Source organism: Octopus bimaculoides, chromosome 19 (assembly GCF_046866305.1).
Source record: "Octopus bimaculoides isolate indiv1 chromosome 19, ASM4686630v1, whole genome shotgun sequence".
Classification (NCBI taxonomy): domain Eukaryota; kingdom Metazoa; phylum Mollusca; class Cephalopoda; order Octopoda; family Octopodidae; genus Octopus; species Octopus bimaculoides.
Genome location: NC_142946.1, coordinates 34,475,626 through 34,498,125, shown reverse-complemented (window position 1 = coordinate 34,498,125; position 22,500 = coordinate 34,475,626). Strand labels below are relative to the sequence as shown.

Here is a 22,500-nt window from a genome sequence, read left to right as displayed (position 1 = left end):
GCCTTTCCGTCGGTGTTTTCTATAACATTCTTCAGGAGCTCCATTATTCTAAAAAAAAAGATATGTCTTATAAAAATATCTTCCTTAGGATTACATAATTTATTTTGAAGTAACACTGGGTGAAGTTTAAAGTTTTGAAAAGTACCAATGATAATCATGCAATATTATTAATATATATACTGAACACTCTTCTTCTTCTTCTTCTTCTTCTTCTTCTTCTTCTTCTTCTTCTTCTTCTTCTTCTTCTTATTATTATTATTATTATTATTATTATTATTATTATTATTATTATTATTATTATTATTATTATTATTATTATTAATCTTCTTTTACTTCTTCTCTCCCCCTCCTTTATCTTCCATGCTTACACACAGATATATGCATGTGTCCGTATATATGTACATACACATGTATCTCTCTCCTTCTCTCTCTCTTTCTGTATATATATATATCGAGAGAGAGAGAGAGAGAGGTATAGATATATTCAAATATATATATATGTATACATCATATATATGTACACTTATATATAAATATATATGTATGTATATATATACATATATATATTTATGTATATGTATATATATATAGCGACAATACATACGTAATGATATATGCAAAGAGAGAGAGAGAGAGAGAGAAAGAGAGAAAGAGAGAAAGAGAGAGAGAGTGGTAAATAGATAGTACATACATACATGCATATCATGCATACACACAATGCACACACAGATACACATACAGTCACGCACGCGAATGTATGCTTGTAAGTATAAATTCATGTTTGCCACCATATTTACGCGCTGTGAGGTCTATGTGTAGCTGGCTTTGTGAAAAAAAGGATTGACTGGCCTAATGATGTGAATATCTATCTATGTGTGAAGTCATACGTTGGACCGAATAGCGAACTGAATGAAATTGAAAAGAACTCAATTCAGAATATAGCAGGCGTGGATTAATAATAGTCTGATAAAAATCAATATTCTGTGAGTGTAAGGAATTAGAAAAAGCCATAAGGAGACAAAGCAGATAGAGAGAGAGATAAAGTGAGGGTAAATAGGATATTAAGAGAAAAAGTAAAAGTGAAAGAGACTATTAAAGGGAGAGAGGGAGGAAGAGAAAGAGAGAGAGAGAGAAAAATATGATAGCATTTTGTCAAGGAAAAATGGCCGCTCTTTGTGGTCAAAATTTGAACTTTTTAGAAAAACAAAACGAAGTCTTATTTGTTCGTATCTCTTGGATGTTTCTTCGTGTTGATAAAATAACGAGCCCATTGTTTTGGGAAGAATATTTTTTTTCAAGTCGTACAAGTAAAAACAATAATATATATATTATTAAGAAAAACAATAATATATATATTATTAAGAAAAACAATAATATATATATTATTAAGAAAAACAATAATATATATATATATGTAAAACAAAAACTAAAAGCGAATTATATACATACACATACACCGAACCCCACCCCATCCCTACAGACATATATGTATTTGAGTGTGTGTGTGTGTGTGTGTTTTTGTGTGTGTGTATGTGTGCGTGTGCATGTATGTGTGTACATATGTTTGTTTGTATGCGAGTGTGTGAATATACGTATGTGACTGAGGAATGAACAAAAAGCTTATTATGTTATTACAATAGCGGAAGCAAAACAACTAAACAAGATGTAGGAAAATAAATAAATAAAAAATAACATTAATAATAATAATAATAATAACTAAAGTGATAAATATATAGATAAAACAACCAGCAAGATATTTTTTAAGTCACGTGATATGTTTTTGATTCTATAACCAAACTGAAGATATGATTTTCACCTTTAATTAGAGAAAGAGTACAGCTTATTTTTTCTCGCTTTTACTTCACGTCATTTATATCCATGCATACACACATATATATGTGTATATATATGTATATATATATATATATATATATATATATATATATATATATATATATATATATATATATATATATATATATATATATACACAAACACGCACACACTATACACACACACACTATACACACATACATACGCGTGTCTTTCTGACTATATTATATTCAAGTGTATGTAAATAATCATATTCATCGATAAATACTTACATAGACACGCACATACACTCATCACTCACACGCAAATGTATACACGCACATACACTCACACACACACACACACACACACACACACACACACACACACAATCACGTATATACATATATACATGTACAGGCATTACATCAACTTATTGTTAAAATAATAATCTATCTATGACTATAATAAACAGAAATGAAAGCGAGATAAACTACGCCATTTTTTCGTACGTTGATAATTAATCATGATGATCATATATATATATATATATATATATATATATATATATATATATATACACACACACACAGTAAGGGAGCGAGGGAGACATATACATTTATACATGTATGCATGTATATATATATATATATATATATATATATATATATATATATATATATATAAACGTGCACATACTCAACTCCTATCATTGCTTCTATTCTTTCACCCTTTCAAAGGCCACTATTTTTCTTTACTGCTTTCTTTTCGCTGATTTGACATATAATTCAACATGATCTACGTGGTTTACTTTGATGTATTTCTGCAAATAAGATCTAAAATTTCTTATTCTCTCATTTCTTACTAGTTTTCTCTTTCTTTGCTTTTTTCATTTTTCTCTCTTAGGATCCAATTTTTTCTTCATTCTCTTTCTTCCTATCTTTCCATAGAAATACACACCTTCATTTATATGCATATACACATTTATATAAATGTAATTCTTCTTGAAGACGCATTCAGAATTCGTAACTTACATCTTACTATTTCAAGCATTATATATTTATAATATATATGCATACACACAGATAACCACACACACAACCAGACACACACGTGTACACACACACATATACATATTCTTTATGAGGACAATATTTCATGAAAATTTTTCATGAACATTTTCCGCAGCGAAAGGTCTTTCCACGTTCGAATGTACACGTCCAAGGTATCTGGAATGCAAATCCAGCTATACACCATACTTATAAATCATTTAGTAAAGTGCCTTTTCAGATGAGGAAAATTCAGATAACTTGATGTGGGATGCATATACTGTAATCCGGAAGTCTTGAAGCTTCCTATCTCGTTTGTAAAATAAAGTGTCTATTTTGGGTAGCTGATAGTCGAAGAATTTCTTTAATGATGTGTTGCCGGAAGAGTGCGCTGCAATGTATGACATGGTTTGTGATATATCATAGCCTATCTTTGTATAAAATTTGGTCTCTCTCTCTTCTTCTCTCAGTCTATCTATCTATCTATCTATCTATCTATCTATCTATCTATCTATCTATCTATCTATCTATCTATCTATATGTCTGTTCACGCGCACGCAGAGAGAGAGAGAGAGAGGCACATTATATCAAAGGGTCAAAAGTCCTCCCCAACCAAAAGGCTCTTAAGGATGGTTTCCCAGACTCCATGGGATAGATAGATCAATCGACAGACAGACAGACAGACAGACAGACAGACAGGCAGGCAGGCAGACTGACAGACATATAGATAGATAGATAGATAGATAGATAGATAGATAGATAGATAGATAGATAGATAGACAGACAGACTAATATTCTTATTAGATTAGCTAAATTCTTACTAAATTCTTACTAAGAATTTGGTTCGCAAAAGGGAACGAAAGTTCCGTTAATAGAGTTAATGTAAAGCAATGGTGAAGATTATATTAAACTTTGGAAAAGTTTTGCATATCTTTACTATTCTTCAACAGATTATCCCTACAAATTATCAGTACGTAGAAATATGCTCATATATTCTACGTGTGAAGGTATCAATGTATGTATATGTATGGGTATATATATATATATATATATATATATATATATATATATATATATAGATAGATAGATAGATAGATACAATTATAAATAAATGTGTGCGATTAAAGGCACGTGATAAATCAATCCATTAAACTAGTTCCAGTAGAAAGACAAACTTTTTCAAGAATTTACCGAAATTTCAGCAATGTCCACAATCAGATTCAATCGTTGTATGGTTGCATTATTGTCTGATATTTAACAAAAGAAGAGTAAGGAAGCGTTGTCAGTCAGTGAGCGACTAGCTCTTGTCTTCTTGATAGATGTACTTATAAATATTCATCAGCCACTCAGAATTTAATGCACAATATCCAGACAAACTTACCTAGCTTCATATATGCATTCAAACCCATCTACCTTCACACATAGTTACATACATGCATATATATATATATATATATATATATATATATATATATATATATATATATATATATATATATGCATACATACATACATACATACATACATACACGAATAAACACACACATACATGGATAGACATATACATGCAGACACGTGTATATATGCACGCGCCCGCACATATATACACATACACGCACGCACACACAAACACATATACACATCAGTGTTCATATTTATTCATGCTATTAATGATGTCCATAAATAATTTGCATATAGTGAAATACACACAAACACACGTGCATACTTACGCGCGAACGCACAGATATATCTAGTTATTTATCTATTAATGAATACATATGTATATGTGTATATGTTTGTGTGCATGTTTGAGTATGTAAATAAAAAATGTGTACGTGGATATACATGTATGTAGGGACATATACATGCCACGGACTTAGCTATAACGATTCGACTAAAATTAAATACAATTTAATCTATTGTCTATACGTCTATGTATGGCGGGAGTATGCATACAGCAAATATATACGTCTATATATATATATATGTATATATGTACACGCACACATACATACGCACGCGTACACACACAGAGATACACACACACACGCACAAGCGTATACATAAGTATATATTTTCTTACGTGTAACATATATATTCCTGTAATACATTCACTCCCCAAAACACATCCGCCATATATATATTTCTGTCTATCTATCTATCTATCTATCTATCTATTTAGCCATTAATAATAATGATAATAAGTATTATTACGAAGTAGCATTAGCATTATCTTTAATTCCTTTTATATATATATATATATATATATATATATATATATATATATATATATATATATATATATATATATATATATATATATATATATATATATACAGCTTCAAATAGACCTGCACATGTTTCTGCTGCATCGATTGGTAACCGTTACAATTGCAACATTACTATAATACTATATATATATGTATGCATATATATATATATATATATATATATATATATATATATATATATATATATAGTTCAAAAAAACAATAACAAAAAAACAAAAAACAACAAAGTGAGGACGTGATATGGATAGTATTATTGGACGCTCAGGAAAGGAAAGAGAGAGTATATATATATATATATTTGTAAGTCTGTCTGCCTCTCTCTCTCTCCTTCTTTCTCTCTTTCCCTGTATATATGCTTACAATTTCTAAAAAGAATGAAACAGTGATGCATATAGCTACCACTGAGTAGTAAGTTCATCACATCTTTTTCCTTATTTCTTAAAAAGTCAATTTCAAAGATTTAATTCCACCAAATATTATGAAGAAATGATAATCTCCCTTGTACAATTTGTTTGTTATGTGACGTCATGCTTATGTATGTGTATCATAATAACAATAACAGCAACACCAGCAATAATATTTGTATATTTATATATGCATATATATGCATATATATATATATATATATATATATATATATATATATATATATATATATATATATATATATATACACATATGTATGTGGATATACATTTGTTACATATATGTGTAATGTGAACTGTTATATATACCTATATATTATATATTCATGTTTGGGCGTGGGTGTGTATGTCTGTGTGTGTATGTTTTTGATAGTATCAATTCACATGGAACTAACCTTTTTATATTTTGTTTCTCTTACCAAGATGAGGATGCCAAGCTGTATGAGATCTCATCACCAACAATGTCAACATTATTGCCATGAACCTATTAGTAAGTGACATTTCATATTCTCTACCTATTTTACCAGTAATTCGTGTTTTTTTCCCTTTAATGTTTATCAGTGTTTTGCGTCGATATTTCCTATCACTTGGTTATTTCTTAGTGGCACACAGTATGATCTCTATACAGAGTCTCACAACATATATACTCGCACAAACAGGAATACGCATATGTGTATACCTACATAGCCATGTATATATATATATGTATGTGTGTGTGTATGTGTATTTATATATATGTACATATATATATATATATATATATATATATATATATATATATATATATATATATATATATGTACATATATATAAATATATATATATATATATATATATATATATATATATATATATATAAATATATATATATATATATATATATATATATATATATATATATATATATATATATATATATATATATATATATAAACAATATATGAGTATATGCATATATATGTACATGTATGTACATACCTTCATCTACATGTACATATAGATACATAACTGGGTACATGACGTGGCAAAAGAACATGGACAAAATGATAAACAAGGTACAACAAACAAGCAAGCCACATAGAAACATCTCCTTCATCAGCCGCCACCGTTTCTATGTGGCTTGCTTGTTTGTTGTACCTTGTTTATCATTTTGTCCATGTTCTTTTGCCACGTCATATACCCAGTTATGTATTTATATGTACATGTAGATGAAGGTATGTACATACATGTACATATATATGCATATACTCATATATTGTTTGTATCACGACAGAACGCACGCGTTAATCTTTATACAGTAAGTTTTAACTATATATATATATATATATATATATATATATATATATATATATATATATATATATATATATATATATATATATATATATATATATATATATATATATATATATAAATATATATATATTTATATATATATATATTAATTTATGTATATATTAATATTATCTTGGTTGAAAAACTTCGATAATGCAAATATGTTAATAGTTACCAGGGTAGCAAAAATCACACAAAAACTGGGATATCATACCCGGTTAATGGGTAGAAATTCCACGTTAAAGTATTTTGAGTAGATATAAATAATAATAATAATAATAATGATAATAATAATAATAATAATAACATTGATTATATGCGTTTTGCTCCATTTATTATTATTATTTATATATATATTTGATATTGTGTGTTTGTAAAGCGGAATATTTCCTCACGCATAGGTTTTGTGCGGTTGAGATTTGCTCGGAGAGATTTCGAAATATTTATTAATTTCAGTCTCATTGACGATCAATGCTGCTAACTTCAACCGCCCGAAATCTGAAAGTAATACGAAAGAAGCAGGTTGACCGCCATAGTTATAAACACTTCGTGGCTTTTCCTCTCAAAGAATACAAATATGTGAATACTGTGTGTATGAGTGTGTATGTACATGCATATGTGTGTGTGTGTGTGTGTGTGTACATATAATATATATTTATGTATAGTTAATTCTTTTTTGCATCATGAAGATTCGTACAATCTGTGATTATTTGATTATAGAGAAATAGATTTCCTGGATATGCTATTGGTCTATTGCAGATTTTCTTTTTAAGTTTGTGAGCCTAACTCAAACCTACTAGCCGGCGACTATCCATTCCAACTTTTATGTACAGGGAATTGTGCTATGTTGAGTCAACTAACTACTTGTAGCTGGGTGAACTTTACTTTTGACAGTTCACTATATTAACTCTGAACGTAGCACAATGGCACAAACTTACAGCTACATGGACTGAGTAGTTTATATTATCAGAGTTTATCATAGTTTAAATAATAGGAACCATGTTTATAAGCTATAATAGTTTGGGTCATTATGCAAAGATAGACAATAGCCCTGAATTCAGATCTTACTCTGGATAAATTGAAAACAATCTCACGTTACGCTTTTACTAGTATATCAATTTATTCAGGTATCTAGAAATTTTCAACAAGTTTGTTCAGGTACATCTGAATCGAGCCTGACCACTTTCCCAAAACAGAGCGTTTTAGAATGTGTACACTTGCAAATGTTGCCTTTGTAATTTTCGATCCCCGGAACGATTAACCCCTTTTAATTCTTTGTGCAATCCGATCATTCACCACCATCTTTTTCACCCATAAACCGTTTTCTTTCATTGAAAAATTTAAATAATGTATTTTGATACTTTCAATTTATTTCAATTCGAATGCCATAAAAAGGGATTAAATGGTTAACCTGTACACTCATTATTCCCGCTTTATGGCATTTAACAATATTTTTCAAAAAATTCCTTTTCTTTCTTTGTCTACTTTTAAATCTATTTTCTATAAACTTTTCTCTTGTTTTATCCACTTCCAATTTCACATTATATATTTAGACATTGACTTCCATACATTCTCATTCTTATTCTAATTTTCATTTTGATTTTCAATATACGTAATATCACAGGTACTTCTTCGATTCCCTTTCTCTTTTTTTTTTTCTCTCTGACTGATAGATCCAATATCTCTCTCTTTCATTTCTTTCTTTTATTGTTATATGATATGTAGCGGTTATACAGTTAACTGATGCGTGAATGACATCTAAACAACACTTGCTTAGATAATCACATATTTTAACAGCATCTCTTTTAAACACGTGTCGTGTGTGCACCTGCCATTTTATGCATTAAATTTCGATATAATTGTAATTTACATCATCTGAAATATATTTGTAGAAAATTTCGTGAAAAAATATCCATTTATCTGAACATTATGAGGAAACAAAGTCCACGTTTGTGAATTATCCGAAACTCATCTGCTCCAATATTAAAAACATTTTCCCAGAAAATTCCAATATGATCAGAATCTACACTATCTGAAATATATTTGTAGAAAATTTCATTAAGATATATACGGAAAGCACACGTGGGAAGATATGTCATGGTCCAGAGTCAAGATACAAGATGCTCTAAACAAATTCGTAGGTGTTTATTCTGCCCGTAGATCTAAGCTTATTTTTACCTGCGCTGCTGTTGTTCTTCGTAACCTGAGAAACCAATTATTCTCTCGTCGTCCCGACAAGACATAATTGTAATGATAACTTTTTTTCTGTTGCTAGAACGTATTAAGATGTATCGTATTTTCAAATGTGAGTCGAGGAATACTTCAAGAACATAAAGATTACTACACATTACATTTAAAATAAATCATATATATTTTAAACCTATCGATATTTCTACATAATTTGGCCATAAGCGATATAGATTTTAAAGAAATGTTTAGCTTTTTCCTTTCATTTGTGAGACAGATAAAGCTAAGGAACAAATATAAACAATATGCTAGAATTTATCGATTTAATCAACTAGAAGACGGTAATACAATATTTTTGTGATATATATATATATTGAACAATTATCTGGCGATAAACTGAAGTATTTTTAGGTGCGTGTAAATATGAGAAATATTTAAAATTTCTTCTATTTTAAGGCAAGCAATTGTTCAGCATAGAAAAGAAAATGTACTGACACCTTCTAGACAATTAAATAGACAAATCCTGGTGCATGCACTCTTCTTGGTTGCTTGCTTCCAATCTATACTTTTCTTGTCTGAATACATCCCCCCCACACACATACTTACACACGAATATCATGTACATATTTGTATGTGTATTTATATATATGCATGTGTGTGTGTATATACATATATATATATATATATATATATATATATATATATATATATATATATATATATATTTGGTGAATGAAAGACAGAACATGGAATATACGACACTTTTTATTATTAACCACAACACTTGTTTCAACACGTCTAGCATCATTCCTTCATGAGTGGGACACTTAACAACTGGTTCAGGAGCATCCAGCGGTGCAAATGTGTCTCATCGGGTGATAACTAGATACAACTCGTTAAAATAACAGTTCCGCAATGTACCTTCTCATTTCGTAGAAAGAAAAGCAGCAAAACGAAGGAAATATCTTCATTTATATAGAAGATCAGATATAAAATCACAGATGCATAAAAGAAACGAACACGCAATACAGCGAGAAAAATATTAATAATAACCTTTAACAGATATAGATGTACAAACGCCCTCGCGCAATTTGCGTGGCGCGCGCATACCCGCTCATACAAGCATCCGCGAAAATCTAAGCATGCGCACACGTGTGGTTTGGTACACTCACGATCACAAAGCGAGTTAAATAGCTAGTTGATGTTTATAAGAATCAAGAGTTTAAAGCTAAACTTAATTCATCCATACCTGCACATATATATATATATATATATATATATTAGTAATATATATATATATATATATATATATATATATATATATATATATATTAGTATACAGTTCAAATTTACTCAAAACAAAAGACAAAGATAGGTGAGGAGACAATAAGCATGTGTATTAGTTTGACGCTCGGGAATAATCGAAGAGTCTTTGCCGTTTCGAGCCTCTACTCTTCTACACACACACAGAGGCACACACACGCACACGCTCACACACGCACACGCACCCACACACGTATATATATATATATATATATATATATATACACCGGTGCACGTGTTCACATATACATTCAACAGGTATGCATCCTTAGGCTCAATGTTGAGTGAACAAGATTTTAGACCAGTATAATGTTATGTAGACTAACTGAATTAAAAGTCAACTTACGCGCGCACACACATACCTACATACCTACATACATACATAATACACTCACACATGCACACAGAAATGCACGCATATATTTCTGTCACAATGTAAGGATTGTAAAATATGTATCCAAGTATGTATTATGCATAGGGCAAACATAGTCTGATGATGTTTTTCTTTTGTTGGCACCCCGTCGCTTACGACGTCGAGGGTTCCAGTCCATCCGATCAACGGAACAGCCTGCTCGTGAAATTAACGTGCAAGTGGCTGAGCACCCCACAGACACGTGTACCCTTAACGCAGTTCTCGGGGATATTCAGCGTGACACAGTGTGACAAGGCTGACCCTTTGAATTACAGGCACAACAGAAACAGAAAGTAAGAGTGAGAGAAAGTTGTGGTGGAAGAGTACAGCAGGGTTCGTAACCATCCCCTGCCGGAGCCTCGTGGAGCTTTTGGTGTTTTCGCTCAGTAAACACTCACAACGCCCGGTCTGGGAATCGAAACCGCGATCCTATGAACGCGAGTCCACTGCCCTAACCACTGGGCCATTGCGCCTCCCATAGTCTAATACAGAACTCAATACTTGCGATAGTGTAGGCAGATGTATTTAGTATATGAAAAATGACAGTTTGACAGATCACCATTGTATATAACATACATACATGCATGCATGCATGCACGCATACATACATACAAACATACATACATACATACATACATACATACATACATACATACATACATACATACATATGTAGGCTGTGCAAAATCAAGAATGGAGACATCGACCACATTATTGTCAACTGCGAGAGAAAGCCTCCCAGAGAATATCTTCCCGTGAGACATGGCCAGAACAGTCTGGAACAGGATAATATAAAAGAAAACACATACAGGAGTTGACTATATTGAGACTGATGGGTCAAAAGAATATTTTAAAGTTTAACCAGCCACCAAGTTAAAACACAATAGGCCTGGCATATATATATATATATATATATATATATATATATATATATATATATATATATATATATATATATATATATATATAAATGTGTGTGTGAGTGTGTGTGTGTGAATGCATTTCTCAAAGAAGAGATTTTAGTTCAATGTCATCGATTTAGATATTTTTCTATAAACATATGGAATAACACTACTTATATATATACGTTGATAATATATTTCAACAGAATCTTTCACTTCTTTCCATTTTGTAGATGTTTTCTCAAAATAAGTTTAGGTAATCTTAAACATTTGGATAGTAGTGGGTGTGTATGTTTGTAGGTGTGTGTGAGGGTATAAATATATATATATATATATATATATATATATATATATATATATATATATATATATATATATATATATATATATATATATATATATATATATATATATATATATATATATATATATATATATATATATATACATATATATATATGTATATATATATATATATATATATATATATATATATATATATATATATATATATATATATATATATATATACATATATATATATACGAAAATATTTTGCCAAATTAAATTTAAATGTTGAAGTGAATCTAACGGATTTTGTGTGTTAATTTAAATGGCTTATAAACACCTTCCACCCTGCAATTGTTTTCGTTCCAGCACACGATCTCAGATCAGGTCACTTGCTATGCAAGTACATCTCCGTATATATATATATATATATATATATATATATATATATATATATATATATATATATATATAATTCTTTTAATCTTTTGTTTCAGTCATGTGGCTGCGGCCATGCTGTTACATCGCCTTTAGTGGAACAAATCGACCCCAGGACTTATTATTTGCAAGCCTAGTACTTCGGTCTATTTTGCCGAATCGCAAAGTGACGGGGACGTAAACACGCTAGCATCGGTTGTCAAGCGAAGGAGGGGGAACTAACACAGACACACACACACATATATACGACGGGCTTTTTTCAGATTCCGTCAATCAAATTCACTTACAAGGCTTTGGTCGGCCTGAGGCTAGAGTAGAAGACACTTGCCCAAGGTGCCATGCAGTGGGACTGAACCCGGAACCATGTGGTTGGGAAGCAAGATTCTTACCACACAGCCACTCCTGCACCTATATGTATTTTAAATTTAATTAAATTTAAAAGCGACGAAAATATTTTGATTAATTAAATTTAAATGTTGCAGTGAATCTGACGGCTTTTGTATTTTGAATGGCTTATAAACACCTTCCACGCTGCAATTGTTTTCGTTCCAGCACACGATCTCAGATCAGGTCACTTGCTATGCAAGTACATTTCCGTAATATATATATATGTATATATATATATATATATATATATATATATATATATATACATGTCTTGAGGTATGCGTTTGTATACGGAATGTTTACGCCTGTCCTTTCCAACACTGCACTCGCCTTATAAATATATGTACACGTATATACATAGATACATAGATACATTAATACATACATACATATATATATATATGTATGTATGTATGTATATTATGTATATATATATATATTAGTCATAGTGTGTTTGTGTGTGTGTGTTTGTGTGTGTGTGTGTATGTGTGTGTGTGTTTGTATGCTAATGTACGGCTCAGTGAGACTGAATATTAATTATGACATATATTTTGATATCTCTCCAACACTGTACAGGAAATATTGATTCTAGACGTGGAAATAATTGCCAAAGCAGACATTGTAAAGAAGTCTCTCCGATTATTCCACATTCATATTGCAACCGAAGTTATCTGAACACACTATTGTCTGTTTTATTTCACATAGCTTGGCTGATTTGGAGAGAATTATGTTCCTTTATTTACATACATATAAAGAAACGCACATACATTAACAGATATATACACACTCAAACTTATATGTGTATCTATATGTGTGTATATATGAATATATACATATGTGTGCGTATGTATGAGTGTATGTGTGCATGTATGCATGTATATATATATATATATATATATATATATATATATATATATATATATATATATATATATACATGTAGTAACATACACACACAATATATTTATATTTATTTATATACTTTAGTTATACTCATGCACATATGTATATATTTGTGTGTGTGTGTGTGCGTGTGTGTGTGTGCGCGTGTGTGTGTGTGTGAAGTCTAATGACTCAATGGTTAAAGCATCGGGCTCACAATCATGAGGTAGTGAGTTCGATTCTCGGACCCGACTGTGTGTTGTGTTCTTGAGCAAGACACTTGATTTCACGTCGCTCCACTTTATTCCGCGTTGCTCAACTGTAGAAATATATATATATATACATATATACAGTAGTACCGCGGTTTTCGAACAACTCTGATCATAAATAAATCGTGCTTTATCTCCTGTCTTTCTCATATTCAGTTAATACAGTAATACCTCAGCTTACGTACGCCTCTGATCACGAATAAATCGTGCTTTATATATCTATATATCTATGTATATGTATATATATATATATATATATATATATATATATATATATATATATATATATATATATATATATATATATATATATATACATATATATATATACATATATATATATATATATATATATATATATATATATATATATATATATATATATATATATATATATATATATATATATATATATATACATATATATATATATATACATATATATATATATATATATATATATATATATATATATATATATATATATATATATATATATATATATATATATATATATATATATATATATATATATATATATATATATATATATATATACATATATATATATATATATATATATATATATATATATATATATATATATATATATATATATATATACATATATATATATATATATATATATATATATATATATATATATATATATATATATATATATATATAGTCAATCCAAACATGAACAAGCAAGAAAAAACACGAAAAAACAACAACGCGAGGACGTGGTACAAGTACTGTGTTATTGAACCAGGAAAGAAAAGAAAAGAAAGAGGATTTCACATTTCGAGCGGAGCTCTTCATCAGAAATATAGGAAAAGTTAAATTATTTGTATTAATATATGATTGAACGCCACGCAACCTCTTCAAAGTACGTTTTATCCACACACACACACACACACATATATATATATATATATTACTTGGTACAACTCACCCACGAATAGGTATAGATGCACTTGCACTCACACAGGTTTATCAAATAGAGATTGACAGTCTAATATATAAATCCTTAAACAGCTACCCAGGCCGATAGATAGATAGATAGATCGATAGATAGATAGATAGATAGATAGATAGATAGATAGATAGATAGATAGATAGATAGATAGATAGATAGATAGGATACTTAGTGTCTAAGATAGGCATACATAGACCTCACTACATGTGCGCACACGCACAATAATATATTCACATGTGGTAATCTATTTAGCTCTTTGTCTCTATCCTACCTCTTTCTCTTACCCTTTACTGTTTGTGTCTGCGTATCTATCTATCTATCTATCTATCTATCTATCTATCTACCTACTTACCTATCTTTCTTTCTGTCTAGCTATCTATCTATTTATCTGTACGTGCGTGTGAGAGAGAGAGTGAATGTGTGTGTGTATGTGTGTGTGTGCGTGTGGACACATACACACATATTTTGCTATCTGTCTATCCAACTTACTTACCTATCTACCTATATCCATACCTACTTATGTGTCTTTCTCTCTTTTTCTATCTCTTTTTCTCTCTTTTCTCTTTCTCTTTCACTCTCTCTCTCTCTTTCTTTCTCTCTTTCTCTCTCTTTCTCTTTCTCACTATCTCTCTAACCACCCACCTAACCTATTTACATGACTGTCTATCTAATTATCAATCTATCTATCTATCTTTCCAGGTTTTTAAACATCTATCTAGCTAGATTTACACCTGATATGTTTTATTTACATACCTTTGTTCTCAGCAGACTTTCCTTTATCTTAATTAATATTTGATAGACTCCAAAAAGATATACAGATGTTTTCTATGCGTTTTAATTATTGTGAGCCAAGTGATCGACGGTGGTGGTAATGCGCCGGTAGTGTACGTGGTGAAATGTTCTCTACTACAGAGATACCTCTCCTACAACCATTGCGTTGGAATCACCGCTAATCATCATCGTCGTCATCTTCGTCATCGTCGTCATTATCATCATCATTATCATCATCATCATCATCATCATCATCATCATCACCACCATCATCATTATCATCATCACCATCATCATCGAGATCATCATTATCATTGTCATCATCCACATCGTCCTCGTAATAATTATCATCATTGTCGTCGCCATTGTCATTATCAGCATGACGGCCATGACCACTGCCACTGCCACCGCCGCCGCCGCCGCTGCTGCTGCTGCTGCTGCCAGCATTGTCAATTGAATCCGCAATCTGTGGACAAGTTCCATCGTGATCTGTACCCCCGGGGGTCGTTCCCGTTCGAATGAAGTCGATAGTCATCTGAGACAGCCGCCGCCTGTCTCAGATGACTATCGGGCCCACGAAACCGATCTGCACACATTTATTGTGAATCAATCATTGCAGATACCTGAAGTTTAAGTCAAACATCTGTTGTAACATGTTGGGCTGATCTGGTTATCAACCAAGTTCATTGCGAGAGTCACACTTCTGGTCAAACATGTTTTCCTTTGTGTGGTAACCAAAGTGGACATTACTAAATGGACCGAAGACAGACATTTTCTTGCATAGCCAAGTTCCTCTCAATTTCTTCAGGTTGTACTTGCAGAATATGTTAAGGGTGTTGAGGGAGGTGTTGTTTCCCGTAAATTTACTGAAAAGTGGGGGACAGTGGTAGAAATAAACCGAAGAAATGATCATCTCCTTGCATGCATCTACACCAGTGTTTCTCAACCTTTTTACCCTTGCGTAACCCTTAAAATAAATTACATGTCTCAAGGAACCCCTGCACAAAATAATTATATACCATATCTTTCTCATATTATTTTCATCGTAGTTCACGTGGTAAAAATCACTCACACACACACACACACACACACACACACAAACACACACATATCCCCATTGGTTTTTATATTCTTTGATAACATTAATAGACTTCATAGGATGATGTCTATATTACAATATTGCTATAACCAAAATATGTTGTGCATGTATAATAATATCACGATCATGAAATTAGCATTAGCTTACCTCACTCTTCCTCAGGGGACCCCTAGGAACCTTTTGCTGAAAAGAAACGGTTGAGAAACGCTGATCTATACTTTAAATCCCGCCAAGGTCAACTTCGTCCTGCACCACTTCGGGGTCGATAAAATACCAGTGAAGTACTGGAGGAGATTTAATCAAATAAAGACTTCATCCAGGAGTTTAGGCCTTATTTCCTATGTTAAAACAACTATAATTACATACAGTTAAGTGTTAGAGTTGGCAGATTCGTTACCGTGTTGGACAAAATACTTAACGGCATTTCTTTCGGCTTTAAGTTCAAATCCCAAAGAAGTTTACTATGAATTTCATCTTTTCGGTATCGATAAACTAAGTACCAGTTGAATACTGAGGTCGATGTAATTGACTAGATCCCTTCAATTAGCACCATCCCCACAAAATTACACACTATGTCCCTATAGTAGAACGAATTATTCATACTGTTGATTATATTGTAAGATGGGTTTCCTCGTCTTCCAATTCTATAATTCACGATATTACGACATCGGTGTGTATACAAAAAGGAATCTGGTAACATTTTAACAATAGAACACTCACGCAACACACACATATGCATACATATGTGTGTTTATGTATATATACATAGATATACTCAGATTCATACAGACATACAGACATACATATATGTGCGTGCGTGTGTGTGTGTGTGTGTGTGTGTGTGTGTGTGCGCGTGTATGCGTAACGTTCGAGGAAATCTCCCCGAAGGATGTTTCTATCGTCATATAAAATGGCGTAAGATTTTAATGAAAATTTAAAAATAAAATAATACACATACATAGACACACGCATGCACCTACACTCTGACACACACACACACACACACACACACACACACACACACAGCAGTACAATACATAACATTATCACAATCGCACTCATAAAAAAATAATTATGTCTTCCAGCTCTTTCTATTTTTGACTAGACACAGAATCTTGAAGACAAATTTAAAAGCGTTCCATCAGAAACACTTTTCTCGATATTATAGTTTTGCTTTCTGCTGTCTAAGACGGAGTAATTATCCCCATGAACGGGTTGCTAGACTACCGCACATATACTTCCCGGTAGAGTGACGAATATATCAGTTGTTGGTGCTTACTTATAACCTTTTACCCTCTTTATCAGATTAAACCCTACCCTGTGGTTTGACTTCGTCTTTCATAGTTCTGAATTCTATAAAAGATAAGTTCCAATCAAGGCCGTGTATCGATGCAATTGACTGCAACATTCTCTAAAATCGATGGATTTTTGCACATGTTTAAAGGGAAAAGAGAAGCGTCTATATAGACAGGTTGTTTAGTATTTTATGATCTTTCCCGAGGCATAGACTCATAAGACCGGTTTCCGGTTTCTGTGGTTTGTATGTTCCCATTCCCCTGGATGGAACGCCAGTCCGGCACAGGATTACTCATTATTGGCAGCTGAGTGAACTAGAGCAACGTGAAATGAAGTGTTTTGCTCAAGGACGCAATCTTACGATTATTATGAGTGCAACTCCCTAACCAATAAGCCAGACGCCTCCTCCGTTTCGTATTTACTTTCACAACATTGACGTTCTGAGTTCCATCCCACTGCGTAGCAGTTTAAATAGGTTTTTCTGTAATTTTTTTTTTTTTTTTTCAGTTTTAGTCTCAAAAGTAGCCAATTTTAGTGAAGGAAATTGGGCAGAGGTAAACTAATTGTGCCAGAAGCCAACTTGTAGTTTCTTCCAAGATTCTACTAAATGAGGATTGCATTAATGATATATGTGTATGGGGAATACTCGGCCAGTGATTAAACGTTAAGTATCATTTAGGTAGTTGTGTTGATCGAACCACCGGATGGTCACTGTCGAAACCCTTGAACATAAGTCTGTTCGAGTACATTTGAGTTGGAAACTCAGCAGCATTTCGTCCTTCTTTACGTTCTAAGTTCAAATTCCGCTGAGTCCAACACCCAAACTTTCAGGCCTTGTACCTATAGCCGAAAAGATTATTATTATTATTATTATTATTATTAGTAGTAGTAGTAGTAGTAGTAGTAGTAGTAGTTGTTGTTGTTGTTGAAAGAGGAGGAAAAAGAAAGATGGTGGTTACTTTCGAAGCTGAAGATGGGCTGAAGTAACAATCTCAGTTTTATCGACCCCGGCACTTGAATACATCGACACTGAAAGAATAAAAGACAATACTAATTGCGGCCGGATTTGAACTTAAAAACGTAAAATGTAGGGACGACAAATACTGCAAAGCATTTCGTCCGGCGCGCTAACGATTCTGCCAATCCACATGATGCAAAGCATCGTGTCCTTAGAGTATTTGGGACGAAGAAACACAAATGTTACAGTAAAAGAGATTTAGGACAACGTTGTTGAAACTCTGCTTGGTTTACTTTCATAGAAAGGTAAGAACTAGTGGTCAGCGCTGACCTGAGTTTTGCTGATTGTGGTTAGGCGAGGTCTCCATGTATATACAAGTTCTCATGACCCTTAAAGACCCGGAGGTTGTACTGTTTAGTGAGTACCGAGAGAAGGGCTTTACGACTGGTCATTCAAGATAAAATATCCAGCTGTTACACATCTGAAACTATTGGTGAATTAATTTATTTAGACCCAGCAAGTTATTGGGCCTACTCTCACCACTACTCAGAGTGAGTGCCTCACGCTCAGTTCTAAGAGCATATCGAGAAGCCAAGGGAATCTCTAACCGGCTATAAAAGTGATAAGAAGGTCGGAGCGGCGATTTGGCTGACTGCTGGAGATCTGGAGATAAACTAGACTACTGGAGTGAAGAAAAAGAAAAAGCGACACCTCTCACAAGGAAAGAGGGACAGACAGACAGACAGACAGACAGAGACAGACAGAGACAGACAGACAGAGAGAGACAGAGAAGATAGAGATAGATAGATAGATAGAGAGAGAGAGAGAGAGAAGATAGAGATAGATAGATAGATAGAGAGAGAGAGAAGATAGAGATAGACAGATAGAGAGAGAGAGAGAGAGAGAGAGAGAGACGGAGAGAAAGAGATACAGAGAGAGAGACAGAGAGAGAGACAGAGAGAGAGACTGACAGACAGACAGAGAATGTATCCCTAAAGACAGCTAGCAAAAGTGTGAGGTGGAGTCCATCTCAATCCCAGGTAGCACGTTACATTAATTTTCTGAAACGAATGAGAGAACACATAACAAAGGAACTCCATGAAAATGTCGAGATTAATGCAGTACAGACTGTAATAGAGATAGGATCCAGATACTGCAAGGAACGGATAAAAATAAAAACCAAAAGAGAATGTTGTAAGAGAAAACTTTCTCATAAACTATCAGCAGAACGTGGGCCCGTTTTGGTTTCCTCGACACTCAAATTCCTCACAGACATTTCTGGAACGGGCATTGACATGGACCAGAAAAAGAAAATGGCAGATGATGTTCAGATACATAGAAGCCCTGCTTAGTCTGAGAAGTAGGATTTTCATCTAGCTGAGTGGGTTTCGCAATTTGAGGTTAAGCTTAAGGTTTCTGTTATTGTTTTATTAATATAATCTTATATATATATATATATATATATATATATATATATATATATATATATATATATATATATATATACATGTGTATGTATGTATGTATGTATATGTATCTCTCTCTCTCTCTCTCTCTCTCTCTATATATATATATATATATATATATATATATATATATATATATGTGTGTGTGTGTGTGTGTGTGTGTAGATATGTGTATGTATTGAAGGAATAAATGGTATAGTTATCCACTTTATACAGATTAACTAATTAACGGTCTAATGGAGCTTCTTAATTATATAGTTTCTGAGTTCAAATCTCGCTTCAAGTTGACTTGAACTTTCTTTGCCACGTGGCAATGAAACGAGGTATTACTCAAATATTGGGTATGATGTAATCGATTATACCATTATCACAATATTCGATACTTTGTAACATGTAGATTAGCAGAATCGCTAGCGCGCCGGACGAAATGCTTCGCAGTAATTGTCATCCCCATATTTTATGTTTTTAAGTTCAAATCCAGCCACAGTTAGTATTGTCTTTTATTCTTTCAGTGTCGATGTATTCAAGTGTCAGGGTCGATAATATCTACCAACGCCTTCCACTCGAAAATTGACGGTTTTGTCTCGAAATTAAAATCAATTATTAATTTATAGCAAGTTCGACAAACTCTTTAGTGCATTTTCTTCCGACTATTCACGACCGAGTTCAAATCCCACCGAGATCGACTTTGCTTTTCACCTTTCGAGATCGATGAAATAAAGTACGAGTCAAATGCTGGGATCGATGCAATCGACTAAACCTCTCTAAACCCTGCTAAACTTGCTGGCCTTGTCCAAAATTTCAAACAATTATTATTAATTTTATTATTCCTTGTTGCTCGATGAGAAACAGAAGTAGGGGACAGTGACGATTATGGCTGAAGGAAAATAAGAGAGAGTATGTGTGTGAGAAAGAAAGAGAGAGAGAGATAAAGAACACAACAGAGGGGGAGAGAGTGAGAGAGGGGGAAGAAGTGAGTGTGTAAAGGAGACAGTTATAGGGGACTACATGAAACTGATTGAAAGCACAGATTTTGCCAAGAACTTTAACGGATAATATGTATAATGTGGAAAGCAATAAAACGCTATGAGGCACGCATGATAGAAAATGTTCCTTTGATAGGCAGGACACGCATACACCCTCACACACCCTCACAGAAACACACACACACACACACACACACACACACACACACACACACACACACACACATATATATATATATATATGGGTGTATGTGTGAACGAATATGTATCAATTTATGTACATTTGCATGAGTGTATGTGTATGCATTGGCTTTTAACACATAGATATACAGACATGGGGAGAAGCATAAATAAGTTAATGTTTGAGGTAAAATGAAATGAAATATATATATATATATATAAAATTTAAAATAAATACGAGTAAGCTAAATACGGGATGCGTGAAATGAGATGGCTGAACAAATTCATGTGTGAATATATATATATATATATATATATATATATATATATATATACAAATATACACACATAAGTGTATATATATATGTATATATTCCCTTTTATGTCGTTACGGTATTATTGCTCTGTATATATTCATTTTTACATACGCATACATTTAGAAATATATATATAATTATATATATATATATACATATATATGTTTATACATATATATATATATATATATATATATATATATATATATATATATATATGAATATTTTAATGTATATGCAAAATATTTACATATATATATATCTATATATATATTTATATCTATATATATATATATATATATATATATGTATGTATGTATGTATGTATGTATGTATGTAAACGTGTGTGTTTTTGTGTGTGCGTGTGTGTATATATTCATGCATACATACATACATAACATAACATAAAACTGTGGAAAACATGTCCCTACAGGTTTCAAGACAA

General features: G+C 32.0%; 1 protein-coding gene across 2 annotated transcripts in view; it reads left to right on the top strand.

Annotated features, from left to right (window-relative positions):
• Nucleotides 1-22,500, top strand: part of LOC106883189 (zinc finger protein ZIC 5) — a 352,921-nt gene that overhangs the window by 220,093 nt on the left and 110,328 nt on the right. For both annotated transcript variants that reach the window (XM_052974873.2, XM_052974874.2), the window contains exon 3: nt 6,001-6,067. In XM_052974873.2, the coding sequence (XP_052830833.1) occupies nt 6,001-6,067 (67 nt within the window). The remainder of the gene's footprint in view (nt 1-6,000; nt 6,068-22,500) is intronic.